This window comes from Podarcis erhardii, assembly GCF_964252035.2.
Source record: "Podarcis erhardii genome assembly, chromosome: 11".
Lineage (NCBI taxonomy): Eukaryota > Metazoa > Chordata > Lepidosauria > Squamata > Lacertidae > Podarcis > Podarcis erhardii.
In genome coordinates, this window is record NC_138501.1 from 25,225,232 (window position 1) to 25,244,952 (window position 19,721).

The 19,721-nt window shown below is 39.3% G+C and overlaps 1 protein-coding gene across 4 annotated transcripts in view; it reads right to left on the reverse strand.

Annotated features, from left to right (window-relative positions):
• Window positions 1-1,316: 1,316 nt before the first annotated feature.
• Window positions 1,317-19,721, reverse strand: part of SLF1 (SMC5-SMC6 complex localization factor 1) — a 33,024-nt gene continuing 14,619 nt past the window's right edge. For all 4 annotated transcript variants that reach the window (XM_081880402.1, XM_081880404.1, XM_081880403.1 and 1 more), the window contains exons 9-18: window positions 18,014-18,180; window positions 15,361-15,498; window positions 14,365-14,524; window positions 12,639-12,786; window positions 11,245-11,390; window positions 10,090-10,253; window positions 9,444-9,577; window positions 7,430-7,522; window positions 6,641-6,823; window positions 1,317-2,590 (exon numbers count right to left, since the gene is read on the reverse strand). In XM_081880402.1, the coding sequence (XP_081736528.1) occupies window positions 2,097-2,590; window positions 6,641-6,823; window positions 7,430-7,522; window positions 9,444-9,577; window positions 10,090-10,253; window positions 11,245-11,390; window positions 12,639-12,786; window positions 14,365-14,524; window positions 15,361-15,498; window positions 18,014-18,180 (1,827 nt within the window). In that variant the 3' untranslated portion in view covers window positions 1,317-2,096. The remainder of the gene's footprint in view (window positions 2,591-6,640; window positions 6,824-7,429; window positions 7,523-9,443; window positions 9,578-10,089; window positions 10,254-11,244; window positions 11,391-12,638; window positions 12,787-14,364; window positions 14,525-15,360; window positions 15,499-18,013; window positions 18,181-19,721) is intronic.

A 19,721-nucleotide genomic window follows, 5' to 3' on the forward strand; every position in this document is an offset into this window, starting at 1 on the left:
CTTCATCAAAATGTCTGGATGGGGGTTTGGGGAAGGGATTAAAGTGTTTGGTTATACGATTTTGCAAGCAAAAGCAACAAACCATTGTGTAAGAAAGTTGTATATTTTATTACATGGATGTTTCAAAAGATACACTTCTTCTACTGGTAAAGTTTGTTTTGTTAAAATAAGGCCACTTTTTGCTTGCTCTGTTAGAATTGATTGTTGCTATGGTTAAGGCAGAAGGCTCACTGAACTATTCAAAATAATTTTTAAATAAGTTAATTATTTGGGATAGCTCAATCAGTAGGGCATGAGACTCTTAAAGGTTGTGGGTTCAAGCCCCATTGGGCAAAAGATTCCTGCTTGCAGGGGGTTGGACTAGATGATCCTTTGGGTACCTTCCAACACTATATGATTCTATGATTTACATAATGAGTAGCTCCCTAATACTTACCTTGTAAAATCAAATCTCAAAATGCCTTGGAATTAAAGAGTTCTGTACACAATCATTTGTAGATTAGTTCTCTTGTGTTACATAAATCTATACCTCCATCTGATAAGGCTATTGTTGGCTACTATCTACAGAGGCTATGTTCTAGCTCCATTTTTAGAGTTGGGACGAGTGATGATGTGCTCAGCTTCTACACTTCGGTTTCCCATGGGCGTATTTAGAAACTGAGTACATCTACTCTCCTAGCAGTTCAAGGCCCTGTGCCATTTCAGTCTCACAACAGCTCTGTGGGGTATGTTAGGCTAAGATCTGGTAACTGAAAGAAGAGCACCCAGTGAGCTTCATGACAGATTTCAAAACCAGGCCTCTTCAGGCCTAGTCCAACACGACCACGCCAGTCCCACTTATCTTGCAAAGTGCTGCTTTGGCCTAAGGTGCTCCTGAATTTTGTTTCAAATCAGCATTGGGGTTTTTTTAATATTTTTTTTTCAAATTACAAAATGTTTCTTTTATGAACATACATAATGAAGCTATGCTTCAACCATTTTTATTTAATGGTTTTTGGTTCCAAATTACATTTATAAAGCTTTAATAAGAGTCCAATCTTAGGGCATGTTTTATGGAAACTTTGACTTCCCCTAGATACCGTTGCCTCCTACACAAGATAACTAACATGCCCTACCTTTTAGAGTGGCCTTAAATCTTCCAAATTCCCCCACACCACCCAAGGTGGGCTGCCTCATAATTTGAGAATGACAGTATTAGGATCAAGAGCATCTTTATCCATTCTCAAATAAATTGTGAATGCAGTGTATGATTGTGGTAGTATATTGCCTCCTAAAAGTAAATGAACCAAGTATACAGTACTCTATTCAAATATTGATCACATTACAAAAACAATTTTATTAACAAAAATATTATACAGGATTAGTGAAAATGAGGTAGCCAACAAAATGAAGTGTCGCTTGATAGGATGGAGTAAAAGGATCCCCTGAGTTGGTGCCACAATCGTTGCTGGAGCTCACCCCCCCCCCATTTTAAGAGACTATGGGCTGTTTCACAGCTGGTGGAAACCAGTTTCCCAGTATGGGAATGTGCTGTAGTGCCCAAGTAAGAAGCATCCACTTTCAGTTTCCTATGATGACTGAGCCTGGAGAGTAGTTTGTTTACAAACTAGCTGGTGAGGACAAGCCAGCATCTGAGAAAACAGTTTGCTTAATTAGTGGGAACAAGATAGGATCAAGCAAGTTTCCCGTGTTCAAACAGTATAAGGGAAAATGTGGTTAGTGCAAAACTGGGAACAGACGATTCTGGTTTTCTGTCCTGGGAAAGGAAAGTGTGCAAACTTGATATTCTGTACAGCTTGTTCGCATTGTAGTAGGAAGCCAGTTTTGTGTGACGGCTAAATCAGGCAAATACAGTCTTAGTTCCCTTGTGGGGATCAGTAGGTCAACCAGGCAAGGGTATTATGCTTATATGTTGAAGACGATAAACATGTTAGACCAGGATCAATGAGGTACCAGATGCTGCCAAGACAACAACTCCCATCATCTCTTATCATTGGTCATGCTGGATGGAGCTGATGGGAGCTGGAGTCCAAGGTCACATTAGCTACCCCAGTGTTAAGACTATCAGCTTTTGGCAAGCAGTCTTAGTTTGGAAGCTAGTTGGCCAAATAACAGTTAGACATTTGGATTTCCACTGAAATTTGCTGTAGTGTTGCTGCAAAAGCTTGCTGCTGTTCACCTGTGCCCTTTTTAAGCTCCTCAATCATCTTCTGAAGATACACTGGGAGATGTCGAAAGGTTTCAAGCTCTCTAAAATAAAGATCTAGGAACCAATGGCTAGAGCTAGCATTAAACTTGAAACAATCAGCTGTCATCAGCAACGGTTTGGAGCAGGCGAGCTTTTTAAAGGCTACAGAAAAAGGCTTAAATAGCTTATATACAGAACAAAAGTTTAACAACATCTTGCAATATAAGACCGTCCAAAATTCTGTCTGTGTTTTATGAAAATTGCTTTCCACTTGTGCATGGAATTCCTCAACTTTCTCTTCTGGATTAACAAGATGCAAAAGTTGCTGCTTAGTTGTTTCACACTTTATGATATCCAGTGGCAGGTTCCCCTCAGAATCTTTCTGCTGTAGCAATACTGGTCCTGCAGAAGAAACAAAACATTAAAAAGGAAATAGCTTATTTAGCGCAGCTAAACAACTGGCTGTTTTTCAGTATCTGCAGTTTTGTCTGCAGCATCTAAAGCTTTTTGATTAACAAATCACATTTTAATTCCCAAACGAATTAGAATTGTTAAGCCTCTTTCAGGCGTATACTATGTGCCTTAAAGATTATGGGGTGAAATGCCCTGCTAAGACCTTTGCTCCTCACCCTCGCAGTCATGTGGTGAGTCAGTCATGGGCTGGATGTTCTCGAACACTGGATCCAAATTCGCTAAGTACTGCAGACCCGTTTTTCAAAACCCCAAGCCATGGACCCTCTGGTTTTGAAAAGTTGTACATCTCTAAGTTAGTTTTTGTTATGCGAATGGTGCCACAAACCCTTGGGGGTCCGGGGACCACCAATTGGCAACCACTGTTCTAAAGCAAAAGCCACTTCCTGATCTCATCAGTGTACTACAGATTTCTTTTTGTTAACATAACCAGATGATTCAAGTTCTTTGTATACGTATCATGCTTCGGTATATTTAAAGAAATTGGTAATACCTATTAAAATACAGGTTTACAAAATGTGTTTTGCAAGACACACAAAATAGATGATACTGATAGATGAAGATGATAAAAAAGAAATGAGGAAGCAAACTTTGGGGTACACAAATATAAAATGGGGACTGCTGCCATCCATGGTGACAAATTTATTTTACAACGTTTATATACTGATAGATTGTAATAAAAGCTCAAAGTGGTTTACAAATCACAGTAACATTCAATTAAGTTGAGCGCATGGGCAGAAGGCTGTGCCAGCAGCTGAGTTACGTAGCATTTCACATGTCTCAGCCACATGTATAAAGAATCCTAGCCTTGTTCATACACTTAGGGGGAATTCCTTATGTATGGCAGATAGCTTTCATTATGAGCCAGGCCTTCTATGTGAATGCCAAAGGATGGTAGTTGGTGGCATTTCTCTGCCTCCAAAATGTGGGAGAAAGGTCTTGTGAGCTGGTCATCCTTACAAGTCAGCAGGATCTCTTACCTACTATTTTGGAGAAAGAAAAATGCCACTAACTAACTGAGTATTCACACGGAGAACCCAACTCAAACTCAAAGAAGGCCTTCCTGCTACTCTGTCACACTGTTTCAGCACTCCCTTGCCAAGCAAAGGTAAGAACTGGAGTTTGGAACGTATTTTTAAGTTTAAACAGTGGCACAATAAGAAACAGCAGATTAGATATGCTAAAAATATAGTTTCCTGTTACTTTCCCTAAGACCTACAAAATGAGAAGAAAAGGCGATATAGCTTGCTTGCATAAAGCAGTTTTAACATGCACCAAAAGCAACAAACTATTAGCATATGCTGTTTATCAGGAGGGAGTTATGTGTCATTGCACTGAATGCCCTCTAGACAAACAGCCTTGGCTGTCAGGTGAACCTTGGGCTGTGTGGATCCACCAGAAGTAACTCTTCCTTAGTGGCTGAATAGGACAGAATGCAAGAATGCAGCTTCTCAAATAACCAGGTCTTAAGTTTTTATTCCATAAACCCCCTAAACATTCACAGAATCAAATAATGTGTTTGCATCTAGCAAGGACACACAGAAAAAAGTATGCCTAGATTCACCCACATTTTTGCCTTTAAGCGGTATATAAATTAATAATAATAACGGTTTCTGGGATGGTCCTGCAGAAGGTCCTGTATACAGAGAAGACTGCCGTGCACAGTTTAAATGCCCAAGCCTGTATCTTAACACCCAAGCCTATGAGTGCAGCACTCATCACCTGCTTGGCAGACAGGTCAGAGGGATTTAATGATCTTGCTTCTACCTAACAGGTAATCAGTACTGACACTCTGTTTCTTAGATTGGAGGACTTTTTATGTGTAGCAATGTGGTCTGAGCATTCTGCTGCTGCTACTAGAGCGATAGATCAGCTGCAGCCTTTTTAAAAAAAAAAACAAAAAACCAACAATTCAACTACCATAGATTACAGGTTGCACAGAGTTTTTAGTCATGAAGAAACTGCAATGTACTTAACTGAAATGCTTTAATGTGCAGGGGGAAATGCTATGTTAATGTGACATATGGATTGGGGGGGGGGGAGAAGAGCAGCCTACTTTTGTGAAAGGTAAACTGCAAGACCAGGAATAATAATAATAATAATAATAATAATAATAATAATAATAATAATAAATGTTGTTATTTGTACCGTGCCCATCTGACTGGGTTGCCCCAGCCACTCTTGGCAGCTGCCAGCATATACAAAAACCATAATAAAATATTAAACATTAAAAACTTCCCTATATAGGGCTGCCTTCCGATGTTTTCTAAAGGTTGCATAGTTACTTATCTCCTTGACATCTGATGGGAGGGCGAATCCAGGATTCAAATTCCCACTCAGCCTTAGGGCTCATTAGGAGACGTGGGCCAGTCACTATTTCCCAGCCTACCCTACCTCAAAGGACTGCTGGGAAAATAAAAGAGGAGAAACATGAATGCCCCCCTTGAGCTCTTTAGGAAAAGGATGGTATAACACATCAATAAAATTAACAGGTTGTGTGCCTACAGAGAGAGGGCCATGCACACAAGGGCAATATTTGAATTTTCAAATGTAGATATTGCATCATAGTGTAGATTAAAAAAACAACCCAAAACTAAAAAGGATGTCTTATGGGTGAGGGACGTGCCAAAGGACTCTATAAAGTTTAGTTACCAACAATGAGCAATTGTATACTGAATGTGCAGCATAGTTCCTGCCATGCTTCTGTCAAACTGCTTGACAGGCGAAGGCCTGGCATGTGACAGCCAAGATAACTCTGCACACACCGTCTGCACTGTTGCAAGAGGACCTTGATGAATGAAAGTGCAAGCAGATCTTCTCCCCTAGGACAAGGGGATCATCTGCTGCCCATTCTTCACAGACACCCAGGAAAAATGCACATCTGTCAGTGTAATGCCACGTTCTATTGAAGACTTGGGCTTTCGGTAATATTGGCTCTTGCATCACTTAGACCGATTGAAGTGAGGCCAGGTATTGGCTTGGCGTGTCAGTCGCATGGTGCGGTAGATAAATAAAACACCTGGGAGACAGCATTAAGGTTCAGCACAAGCCCACAGAGGGAGAAGAGCAAGGGATGTATTGATTGCGAAAGAATGTCAGCCAGAGACAAAGAAAGTAGCCTTTAGGGGGCAGGAGAAGACTGCAAATGCACAGAGGTCTTATAAAACAGACTAACCAGTGTAATGTTTGTGTTTCTGGCTGAGTTTAGCTAAAAGCTATCTAAGTACAGAACATTATTTTGCACTCCACACAGCAGAATTAGTATAGCCATAACAAATCTGAAAACATGAAATATGTGAAATTAAATTGACATGCAGAGTAGTGGTATGAGCTACATAAACTCTGTGTTTATATATGGCACATACAAACGCTCTAAAATATATATACTTTCTCTCCTTTGAAGATGAGTACTTTGTGAGGGGAAGACATCTCATGGAGGGTATACACAAAATGTTGTAATTTTTGAACTGCTTTAAGTGGGTTTTTTTTAAAAAAATGCAAAATTCTAAAGTAAGCTATTTCTAACCTTTCCCCTCCAATTTTTAAAAACCTAGACTTTTCAGAAGCAGAATTATCAGCCTAAATGTTTGGATAACCATAAATATAAGCAGAAACACCATGAAATTAAGCAGCACAAAGCAGTTAAGCTAATCATTTCTGCAGTACATTGTAAAAATTAATTTAAAATCCAGATTTTGTGAAAAATGCCTGGTAGGCATGCAATCCACATCACTGCTTTTTCATACAGCTTTTACAAAAAATCTGCAATTCAGCAAATGTGAGAAAGCAGCCAAAGTTATGGGCTTACTGAAATAATTTAACTGACAAGATGAATGAGTATAAATATGGCATGATGCACATCAATATTTATGAAAACCTCTAGCTTTCAAAAATCACATCAAGAACACCCTCAAATTTTAATACTCTGCAGTTTTTACAGATTCAAATTTCTCTAAGCTTATTTAACACAAACACACTCACCCCCATGCTGAAGTAGAAGCTTGGCAATTTGTACATGTCCATTTCTCAGGGCATCATGCAAGGGAGTCACCCCATCCACTTGGCTGAACAGGTTTACCTCTGGACAATGTTGCAAAATTTCACGGACACACAGAGTGTTTCCATGGTTACAAGCTTCATGCAAAGGCGTCCAGCCAGCATAGTCTGAATTACAAATCAAGGGAAGTTTGAGAAAACAGTAAAATTAGTAGCAGGATGTTCATAATATTGTCGTTCAGATTCTGTTTACCCTTTCCCCCTCTAACTAGTGTTGTAACAAATATTTTGAGAAATCAATATGCTAATTCTGTATTATACTTTTAAAATGAAAGGAGGCAAAGATCTACTTCAGTGTCATTCTACAATGAAGCTGTTTCTTTTTCTTTTTTTCCAAAGCAGCGTATTTGTTATTGCTAAAGTAAGAACAAGGCATCTGCAGTCAAAACCACACACTGGCCCGGGTCTGTTCGGACCAGAATTTCACATAAAAATCTTGACTATAAAGCCATTCACAGCTTTTATCCTCCTATCTATAAAAAGGCCAGAAATGAATTATTTTAAACCACAACTGTCCTTTAACAGAAAAACCATGCAGACAATTAAGTGCAATCAATAAGCTTTAGCCGCAAAACTACCCATAAAATCTTTGCTTTGATTCATAATCCCGAAGCAGGAAAACAAGGAATGAAAAGAACTCTGCGAACACACAAGTATCACAGCTATTTGGGAGGCTTAATGTGTTTGTTCAGGGAAGAAAATAAAACTACTTACCTTTAACGTTAATATCTATTCCTGGAAGAGACAGAAGATGAATCAATCTCTCCACATTGTTCCTTTTGCAAGCAGTATGCAGGGCAGTCTCTCCTAGCAAACAGAATTAATAGATTATACCAGTCTAGGCAAAATGGCAACTGAAGAAAATAATCAAAGCGCAGGAACTAGGAGATCTGGCTACACGCCAGAGCACTCAGTAATGAATAAGATTTCCCTTTGTCCTGTTTAAATACCTTTTAAGAAAACTCAAAAAGCCCACAGAGCTTCTGTTCCATCAGAGATCCAGCAATGGAACTGCACTGCTAAAGGGTTAACACAGGAATTATCTTTCCCTCTCCCCCACCCACCCGTTCAAGCTGTAAAGCTTCAACCACATTATAAAAGCACCGAATGATCACAGAACACCAAAAATGCTTGGTTTTGAAGCAATAAAAGTTTAGAGCGCAGTTGCCCTCCCTTAAATTTATTCATGAACCTACATTAAGTGTATGGTTCTTTTTACACAGCGTTTGTAGCTTAATTCAAATGAATGTTTCTGGCTAAGCACGAGTGCCTCTACACACTCAAGTATAATTCAGAACTTCAAATCCGTTAACAGATGGTTTGCTGTTTCTCAATAGGCTGTCTGGCTTGCCTACAGTACCAGAGAGAAAAAGGAGGGGGGGTGGAGGAGGGAGAGGGAGAGAGATTAAGAAGAATGAAGCAGTCTTAAGAAGAGGGAACGAACACACACACACACACACACACACACACACACACACACTTAGACCTAGGAAAAAAGAGAGAAGGAAGACAGTGAAGACTGACTGCAGTTTACAGGTAGTGCCTCAATTAACAAAGGCAGGCTGTAAAATTCTTATATTTGTTTACGTTTTCATCTACTGATTGTACTGGAACAAGAGTCGACAAAAAACACGTTTCCAAGTGAATGATGAAATTTACCCAAATGAGAACATTCTGCCCTCCCCACATTTGCTCAATGGGACTGGGTCAGTAAATTTCCTTATTTATATTCAACAGGATGATATTCTTATGCAAAGTGTCTGGTTGTTTGTTGTGGGCAACAATCAAGTCTATCTTTCCCAATGTATCATATTTTAGCCACTTCTTTTAAGCGGAATTATGTATCAGTTTGTCTTACCTCTCCAATAGCATACCAGTAGGGGGGAAATCAGATAATTTTTTTATCAGTGCATTTGCTGATATAGTTTGAGACTTTGGCATAGGGTGGGCATAAAATTTAAATCCAAGCAAAATGAGGGTTCTGCTGTTTTTGACTCTACCAATAGCTTAGCATATAGTTCTAAAATATCCCTTCTGATACCCATTACTGTTATACTTTGGAGCGCTTTGAATGGCAATAATTATATATGTCTAGGTTAAATTCATATTAAAAATAGTTCCAGAAATTGATTTAAGACAGGTACAAGCATATAAGTACATTTTATTACATTTGTGTATTGAACAGAGCCCGTGTAAACTACTGTACTGTGCTATTTAAAACTTAAGTGCTTGGGTTCTAGTGTAGTTAAAACTAAAATCCAAATGCATTTCATAGCTTGGGCTCGATGCCTAGAAGAAAACAGTCCATATGCTTAATGGGGCTATGTAATTCAGCATACACTTTGGTCTTTGTTTGCAAAACGTCTAGGACGGAAAGAGATGAAGACTGAATTAGACTTTCAAATCAGAGGACGATGCTGATTCTTCCAAGCACAGGTTGAGGTGGATTAGTGAAATAAGGCTATGACTGGAATGGACTCATTTTAGAATGCATTCTCAATTTACAACTCAAGAGAAAATTGTGTGAGTGTGTGTTTGACTGATTAAAAAAAGCAGACAATCAAATCCCCAACTTTAAAAAAGGGGCATTGCATAACAAAAAGCACAAGAAAGCCATGTTTGACTTATGGCAATAATGAGATACCACTCCATCTTCACTGGGGCCAAATGTGGAACTACGGATTGCAAACTTGTGAAGTACTAAGCATAAGTTAGGAAATCACAGTACCTTTAACGTTAACCTTGTTAACAGTCCCCTGCTTCCCTGAAAAATGATGATTATCTTTGCTGCGCATCATCTCAACTTCAGCTTTGTTTCCCAATTTCTTTTGAACACAAGCAGAGTCACCAGTGCCTTGTATACTAAAAGCAAGAAGTGGTAAAAGTATGTTAAAAGACTGAACTTTATTTACATTTTAAAAACCAACAACACCCCACTTGTTCAGAAGTAACAAGTGTTCTCGCAGACAGATACATCTACATGCTTTCATATTTTGAAATTTAAGTCACTGTAGTTTTGAAACATTCCATACAGTATGTGCTTGTAATAAACCCACCAATCATTCAATATACAGGGCTTAAGCTCACTCTAAAAACATTATTTCTTGAATACTTCTATTTCTCCTGGGAAGCAATTTACATTAATAGTGGGAAAGTATGTATAGTCTGTGAAGTCTACATATATGCAGGGAAAGGGAAAAGGGGAAAAAACCCTCACCATTCCCAGATGTGTTACAGGATTAAAACCGAGCTTTCTGCCAGTCACAGTAATTTGCAGACAACAACACAGGTCACATAAAGTTCAAGAAATGTGTCAGGTCAGAAGCTGTCCCCCAAAGCAGAATAAAACCGGTGATGTTATAGGTATTACTTACGGTACATCAGGCAGCACTTCGGCTTGGTTCTGCTTATCACCATTTAGCATCAGTAATGCCCTTTGAGACTTAGGGCAAGGCCATTGCCCTATTTTCCTTTTCTTTGCTTTGTGTATCCTTGGCTCACACAACCCAACTTGTAAAGCAGGCAGATAGGAACAAACCTGTTGCAAGAGTCAAACTTTAGTCCAGCTATGTTAAATATGACATCTGGTAATTAGCAACGCTAACAGTTCCCTCCAGATCTTTATTGCATTTAAAGCTTATCTTCCAGATTATCATACCTAGGCTTCACAAAAGCCTTTTAAAGTAAAGCTTATGGTGTGAAACTCTTAAGGACCCAGATAGTTTCTCACACCCCTATGCAGGTTATGTTGTTAGGGTGCTGCTGGGAACTTGACTTGCTCTTCTCACACATATTTTGGCTTTTGAGTGGTTTGCTGTATTGTGGGCTACTGCGCTTTAGGGTTCAAGTACATGCTCGAAAGTAGCATCCATGTGTTGGAATTGGGGAAAATATGCTGCACTACAGCAGAAGGCAATTTGCCATGGGGAATGAGAGTAAGATGCACTGGGCTGGATCCAATGTTGCACCAGCGGAAGTCTAGTTTGTAATGTTTATCATTAAGTCCTGCAACGCTAGTACCCAATCTCTGTTGATTGGAAAGAAGCAAAAATTCCCAAGAGGAACAGATGAAATATAAATATGTATAAAATTAGGGGGGCAGGAAGAGAGGTTGAAGCAAGACAGTTAGGGGTATCCTGACATTGAGGAACAAAGGAGCCAGAAGGAAAACTTGCGAAGTCGTTTCTAAAGAGTCCTTTAGAACCCTCCCCCAATCCGAGAAGAATATCAGCTGTCTAGTTGCTATCATGGCTTGATACCTGATATCATGGTTGGAATAGCTCAAACATCAGTTTCCCAGTTCAGTTGCCACAAGAAAATTGGTTTAACAAACCAGTAAGTCTTGAGTTAATGTGTATGAGGGGGAGGGATGGAGGAAAGAAGGTCAGAGAGGAGGATGAAGCATGCCGGCACATAGTTAATTCCTGGTGCAAAAATGAATGGTTTATTGGACCAAGATCACGGCATTTGATCTAGGCCAGAATGTTTTTGCATTAAGAAAGATATTACTTAGTACAAATGACACTTACCATTTTTTGGAGAGACAGCAATTCAGTAGAAAAAACAGCGTTGGTTTGGAATGGCAAGTTTTTAAAAACTGCTTCTGTAACAAACATTTCAAGCCACAGAGATGTTATGGAAGAAATGAATGTTTTTAATTCCTGTGGTGAAAAATCTGAAGAAAAGGGAGACAGTAAGAAAGTATTAGGGAGACAATACAGAGAATATTATTGCTGCATTTCTGTCCTTTAATTGCTATTCCTAAATTGTTAGAATTACTAAACTAGCTGTAGAATTGCTTGCCCAATTGTAGAAACAGAAAGATGCAGCACTCCCAGCAGATAACTGCCCAGCTTCTAGAGAGGCAGAGCTACTTCTTTTGGTTCTTCTGTCAGACTATTCTTAGTGTCAAGCTTATCCTAATGTTCAATTGAAATCTACGCTCCTGTAAATTGAACCCAGGGAACCTAGTCTTCCCACCTGTGGCAGCAGAGAACTGGACATAGTACTCCAGATATCAAATTGAAGAAAACACATTATGCAGTAGGTAAGAGGAACAGGTTTGCAAAGCTGAAGTACTTAAAATATTCGGTAAATGCCATTTTAAAACAGTATGAAAAATCCATGCTTGCATGGATTTGGGTTTTTTTTTAATGGAAAGATTTTTGTTCATGAAAGTTACAATACAAGAAACTTTAAAATCTGTACTAGGACAGAGATTTTATACTGCCAGCATGCTTGTGGATACCCAAACTTTACATTTTAGCAATCAGGCTCTAATATGAATTATGTAATCTGTTTAGGTGAAATATATAATTAGTTGTTTACAGTAACTCCCTACACTACTACTCTTGGCAATGCAGATAGTGAATGTACAATTTTGTGTCCCCATTTGCAAAATGACAATGGAATATATGGAAGATTGCCTGTATAGCTCTGGGCACTCTCGCGTCCTCTTCCACCAATTGCTTATGATTTACAAACATGAGGTGCTTGATTTATTTATGGAAACATCCTAATCATTATTATTACCATCAACATTATTATTTATTATCTAGCAAACATTAATAATAATTACACTTTCTATGCATAAGTAGTGCTGTAAAATTACAGTGCAGAACCAGAACCAGTGGCCTATTAAAAAAAAAAAGAAGAGGCGGCGGCAAGGGAAGTATAAGTTGGTAGTTAAAAATGCCAGCTAAAGTATTCTGATATGGGAAGAACATCAAGGGAGAGAGAGATAATGAAGACGGGACAAGGATAAATTCAGGTGTCACAGATGAGGAAGGCTTCACACACCGAGTTGGAATAAGTGATGAAATAAGCAGCCAAATATTCCAACTACAGTCTTCTGGTTTAGATACAGAGAACTGAAGAGTTTCTTCACTATGCATTTGTATGACAAAATATATTACAATCTTACCATTACATGAAATGGCAATATAAGATGCAAGATCCGCAGCTACAGGATGTAACATATTTTTGTCTATTAAGAACCCTGAAAGAATCCAGTATTCGACCACAACTCCCAAAATTCTATTCAACAGGTCAGCTACTTCATGCTTGATGATCTAGAAGAGAAGATCGCCTTTAAAATCTCTCTATTACTATATTTTTTCTTAACGCAGAAATTAAAGTCTGTTTCATCCATTTTAAACTGCTCACGCAAGTGGTCTACCCTATGAGCATCGTAACTCCAAGAAATTTACCAGGTCTTACTACAGTTTCCTTAACTATACCACAATATTGCCAGAAGATTATGACTTGTTTGTTCATGTGATTAGGAGCTGAAATATTTAATCTTATTGATCACCAATCTTTATCCACTAACATTCAATAAGCACAAATTGCAGGTGCTTGGATGGAACAGATAACTGCTCTATTAAACATGCTGAGGCCCTGCTACCATGTGCTGCTAACTTCAACGCCAGGATTGGACCAAGCAACTCACTCTTGAATTCAAATGCCCCCTGCTAAAATATTTTGAGGAGGACAGACTACTCCCCTAGAGGAGCTAAAATGAAGGCCAAATTAATTAACCCTGCTTATGTTTATTCCAATTAATAGATTGTTTCGCCATGCTAATCCAAAATAAAACTACAGGCTGATACATAGGGAGAATTTACATTCTCCATTTTGTTTGTGAGGCTCTAGTATAGTTGATTATATGGTAGCTTCTAGAATACCTCTGCAATTATCCAGGTCTTCCATAACAACATAAGAAACTGATTCAAATCATTAATTCCTGCATTTAAAACTAAATGGTTCTCTTCAATTGTTTGACTCATGAGTACAGGCAACTCCTCACACGACTACTAAGACGCATGCCGTTTTTGGTGCCGAAAAGGGGCGGGGGCAGAACAGACTGGAAGGAGCTGACGCATGCAACAGCAGGGATTCCCCTGTATAGAAATTGTCAGAAGGGCACTGACTCTGATGCTACAGGAGCTCAGTTAAGTACGCTCCCATCAAGCTATTTCTAATTAAAGATTACAAAGTCTTGCTATGTTGAAATAAATAGCATAGCGTATGCCTCACTTAATCATGGCTCTGGGACATTTTGAACCTTGTCTTAGGCAACTGTTTTCCAGGAACCAAGCTCTCCATTTTCATATTTTACTTGAAACCAGGGGGAACCCTTTTAGATCTATCTTTACCGACACAAAGGGTAAAGCGTCTGTTACTTTGAGGACATATTGGAGATTACAGAAATCTCTTATGACATAAGCTGTTAACCAAGATTTTCAGGTATCAGCTTCTCAGATACATCAGTTGTGAGAGAATTTATTTGCATTCATCAGAAGAAATTCACAATTCCAAGGATCCATTTTCAATAGTATTTTAAACAAACGTCAACCCATGGTTTCAAAAGATACTTAAGATGACATTGCTAATCAGTTAAGTGGCAGTGCCAACATAAAGGAGATATTCAGCTAAGTCATGCTCAGAGAAGACCCACTGAAATCAATAGACAATAACCTTTAACCATGATTAAGGCCATCTGGGGAACAACAACGCAAAAGTCTTGTTCTAGGGAGTAGGGAACATATACAGTCATGGAACATTATTAAGAGTCCTGGGAGAAAGCAGCAAAACACAAAAGGCGTTATTGGGCTTTCTTTACTCTTCATAGTTGATAAATCACTCACATCATCTGTCTTGTACTTCTCTCTATAGGAATTTATGACCCAGTCTACTAGAATATTTATACGTTTTGTGAAAAGCACCGATTCACTTCCTAACCAGAATGTTTCCAGAAGAACAGTTTGTGGCATCACTTGTGCTTGCTGTGAATCTTCTTCACACAAACTGTAAAAGAAAAATAATTCCTAAATCTGTTTTTCTGTTTCGTTACAATGATTACATAACACACAGTATATCTTCTGTTAAAATCTGCAATTTAGCACGTTTTAAATTACAACGAAATTCAAACTTTGATAGAAATGATGTCTCTAGCTACAATCCAGAGTGATATTCAGGCATAATGAAGTATAATGAACCCCCCCAAACTTAGGGGGGCGGACAGTGGATAGATTTGTATCTACCTAGATTCTGCTCAGAGAAGACCCACTGAAATTCATAGCCTGAAGTTTGTTGTGCCCGTAATTTCAATAGGTTTACTCTGAGTATGGCTAATCTTGGATACAGCCCATAGTAATGTTAATTTTAAAAATTTGAATTTTTGCACTTTAAGAACAAAGAAACATACCACCACATAAAGGAAGAGGTTACAAGCCTAAGGCTTTTTGCTGTTACAGTGTAATTTCCAGAATTGTCTCCAGTAAAATCTAAGTATTATGTGCACATTATGAAAAAAGGCTTTTAATCTAAGCCTAGACTAAGAAAAATCACAGAACTGCAATGTTAAACACTTACACACTTAAGCACGTGTGTGTGTGTGTGTGTGTGTGTGTGTGTGTGTGTGTGTAAATTAAAGAACTAATGTGTAAACGTAATTTTTGAAAAAAAGTTTAGAAACATATCTGGCCATTTACCTAGAATCAGAATAGCTTTCTTAAAAACTGACATAAAAGTACAGGAAAAGTAATCAAGTGGGAAGTACAATGTACTTTAGGCACAACTTGATGGTAAGATACAAAAATGGGTTAGAAATTAAAAAGGTAAAAACATTCATTGAAACACACCTTCTTGTTAATGCTATTACTTCATCTTGGAACACATTCATAAGAAACATTAACAGTGTTTTGTGAAACATTCTTGCCTCATCTGTGGTTTCTGTAACAGGGACTGAATGACAAATATTACTGCAGTAAAGGCAAGACCTGGTGGGGAAAGCACAAGCAATAGTTAAGGGTCAGATAAATCAGGATATTTTCTGATCTTCCTTTCTGTCCCCACAGCCCAAAGTTCACCAGCTCCAGTAAGGTGCCTGTGAGCTCCACATAGTGCTGACCTTTTTTCAGCTCTGGGTGCCAGCAGAAGACCTGTGTTTCCATAAAGTATCTAGAAGGATGTTTACAGACTGGCTACAGGGACTGAAAGATGGTTTTTACTTTAAAAGTGTTGCTATTTTATTTTCTGTGCATTTGTTATTGTAACCCAACCTGCACTCTTCAGATAAAGGGCAGGATATCAAATTTTTAAAAAACCAACCAAATAAATACACAAATCCCCGGTCAAATAAGGAATTGTAAACAGAAAGTGTGCTTTGAGCCTGATTCCACTGCTTGGGCTATGCATATGGAGCTTGCAGACAGGAATGATGAAATCATATTGATTGAGAAAACCAAGGGCAGGATTCAGCACTCTGTGCTCCCCTATTCTCTCCAAAGAGCTAATTGTCTGGCTTCCAGCTTTTTACAACAGTCTTCATATGTACAGACCGTATATATCACTTTAATTGTTAGCTGTTTTAAATGCAAACATTCCTGTTCTGAGGACTTTACAATGAGCTCAAGAAATTCCTGGACCTCAAGAAAAACAGTGAACTTGAAAGTTCTTCACTGCATTTACTGACTTGGATCCAGTCTTGCCTCAGGAACAAATCCACTACAGTATCTGGAAATTCCCATGGGCAGGAGCAATTTCCTGCAATTCTTCGTTCACCCTGCAGCACCTGAAAACTTTCTTGGGAGGGTTGGGAGATCCTCCAGAAGTGTAGAGAGATGTTGCCAAAAACCACTGACTCTGGCTTTTGCACATGGAAATAACCAGTTAGCAGAGAAGGAGTCTCCACTGGATCAAACTCCCCTCAATGAATGGGGGAAAGACCTTCCTTTGGAGATGGAGATGCCTAGATCCCATCCATCAATTGCTTTATCTTCATCTTGATGTTCCACATCCAGAATTACATTTCCATCAAGTTTTCCACCATTATTGTAGCTAGGCAGATGCCTCTGTGATGCTCACAAGCAGAGCATGGGGGATGATACAGCAATTCGCAATTTATAACAGTTTATATACTTACTCATCTTTAATCTGACTACGTCACTTTTAAAGCCATCTAATCTAGCAGTCAACACACTGTGTGGCACTATGTTCCATAAACCAAAATTAATTATGCCTTGTGTGAAGTACTTTCTTTTATCTCCCCTGAATCCACTGCCAATCAACCTCATTGCATGACGCTGAGTTCTAGTACTATGAAAGAAAGAAAACTTATCTCTGTTCACTTTCTCTGCACATTGCGTAATTTTAAAAACCTCAATCTTGCTTTAGTTCATATTTTTTCTGAACTAAAAGGCTCTGAAAGCATAAGCCACTTTAGTCAAAAGTCAAATTAAAATCTTACAAATATGAAATATTTTTTACTTGAATATTTCAACAGCTTTCTGAGCAACTGATTATACTTACGCTATACGGTAGTCCCGTGGGCTTGAGAAGTACTACACCTGACAGAGTGGTTTGTGAATACATACAAAAAAATAGGAAAAATAAAAAAATAAAAATCATGTGATGCATTTTTCAACCCAATTTTTCAAGGTTGAAAAATGCAGCATAAAACCTCATTTACTTGACATACACTCTGATAATCTGCTGAACAATTCTGACACAGTGCTCCAACTTAAATCTGCGGAACATTGTGGAAGTGCTCTATAGAGGCATGCTTAAACACCACTGAAATTAATAGCAAGTAAAATTGCCAATATCCTGACAGTTTTATTATCTGGATTGCACCCGAACTTTCCTACCCCCCTTAAAGTAAGATTACTTATTTATTACATCTGTATATCACCTTTATCTTCCAAGGAGCTGAAGGTAGTGTATACAGTTTTCCTCCTCCCCATTTCATCCTCACAACAACCCAGTGAGGTGGGTTAGACTAAGAGACGATAACTTGCCCAAGGTCACCCAGTGAGCTTCATGACAGAGTGGGGATTTGAACCTTGGTGTCCCAGGTCATAGTCCAACACTCTAACCTGACTGTAAAAAACAACAACCCAAGCCACCTTCCTTCACTTTTCCCTAATATTGGGGTGGGTATACATGGTTAAGAAATAACATCGTACATATTTCATGAGAAGGAGTTACTTTTAACATAGTCTATTGTAATTTCAGTGCCTCATTAAAAAGCACGTAGTTTATAAAACTTTGTTAACATTAACCATAGGTTTAGTATTACGAGCAAACTTGGATTCCCTCCATAACTATGGTTATGGAATATTTATCATGCACACGCTGTAGAGCCGCAAGTGAACAGCAGCTCTTGTGTCTCCTTTAATGGAAATCAAGGTTTAAGTGACCATTTACTAGATGCATCAGCTTTAACTATTGTTTGTTAACCATACTGTAGTTTGTGCAAATCAGGCCACTGTAATTATTCCAGAGTGGTCTTACCTCACAAGCATCTCTAACAGAGGCCATGTTCCCCTCATGCAAACGGGACATTGAAGAACTTCCAGGTAGTACGTTAACATAGAAGCTGATTTCCAAGGAGGATCGTGTTGAAGAAGAGCATACATGATATGAAAGAACTGAACAGGAAGTGCAGGGTCTGAATTTCCCTGTAATCAAACATAAACACATCTCATTCTATCACTCTGCTCCAATCTTACACCTGTTGTTTCTGCCACTGAAATTAACTAGTTTGAGACAAATAAATGGTGTTTTAAAATACATACCACCCTTCAACAATGTTTCCACACAATATATATATATATTTACCACTAAGCCATCTTTCTTTATTGGATCTGCCATTTAAGCAGCATTATAACCCACTTTTTTCTATCATGGAACTCAAAGTGGTGTGTGTAGATTTCTCAGGTAATCTTTTACCATTAATCCCAAACCATTAAGAATAATTTACAGTTAAGGACCCCTGACCATTAGGTTCAGTCGTGACCGACTCTGGGGTTGCGGCGCTCATCTCGCTTTATTGGCCTAGGGAGCCGGTGTACAGCTTCCGGGTCATGTGGCCAGCATGACTAAGCCGCTTCTGGCGAACCAGAGCAGCACACGGAAACGCCGTTTACCTTCCCGCTGGAGCGGTACCTATTTATCTACTTGCACTTTGACGTGCTTTCGAACTGCTAGGTGGGCAGGAGCAGGGACCGAGCAATGGGAGCTCACCCCGTCGCAGGGATTCGAACCGCCGACCTTCTGATCAGCAAGTCCTAGGCTCTGTGGTTTAACCCACAGCGCCACCCACATCCCACAATTTACACTTACACAGTATGAATTAAAAGCCCATCAGTTTCAATGTGTTGGTGGGAATGAAGTGCTAGCTCTTTTCTACGTCAAAGACTGGCAGCCTAGAAACCTAGGGATACACCGTAGTGAAGGTCCTTAAATACAAAAGCTGCCTTATACCTTTGGGTCCATCTAAGTCAGTACTGTGGCCACTGACTGGCAGCAGCTCTAGGTGTGTCTGCCAGTTCTACCTGGAGATGCCAGGGATTGAACCAGGGATGCTCTGCATGTAAAGCATGTACTTTACCAGTGAGCTACATACATTTCACATAGGGCAATCAGAAATGCTCTAGACTTGCATGCATAACTAGGAAGAAGGGCTGCTGTTTCACTTGAGCCTGGCACCCAGAGGTGGGTGGCTTGAGGGCTACCTAACAAATGCTGATTAGTTCTACACGGGAGGTGCTGTGGTCTAAACCACTGAGCCTCTTGGGCTTGCCAATCAGAAGGCTTGCAGTTCGAATCCCCGCAACAGGGTGAGCTCCCATTGCTCTGTCCCAGCTCCTGCCAACCTAGCAGTTTGAAAGCACACCAGTGCAAGTAGATAAATAGGTACCGCTGCGGCGGGAAGGTAAATGGCATTTCTGTGTGCTCTGGTTTCCATCACTGTGTTCCGTTGCGCCAGAAGCAGTTTAGTCATGCTGGCCACATGACACAGAAAGCTGTCTGTGGACAAACACCATCTCCCTTGGCCTGAAAGCGAGATGAGCGCTGCAACCCCATAGTTGCCTTTGACTGGACTTAACTGTCCAGGGATCCTTTACATTTACATAGATATATGTCTGTCAGAAGTGGTACCTTGGGTTACAAACACCTCGGGTTACAAACACTTTGGGTTTGTACTAACTTTGCCCCA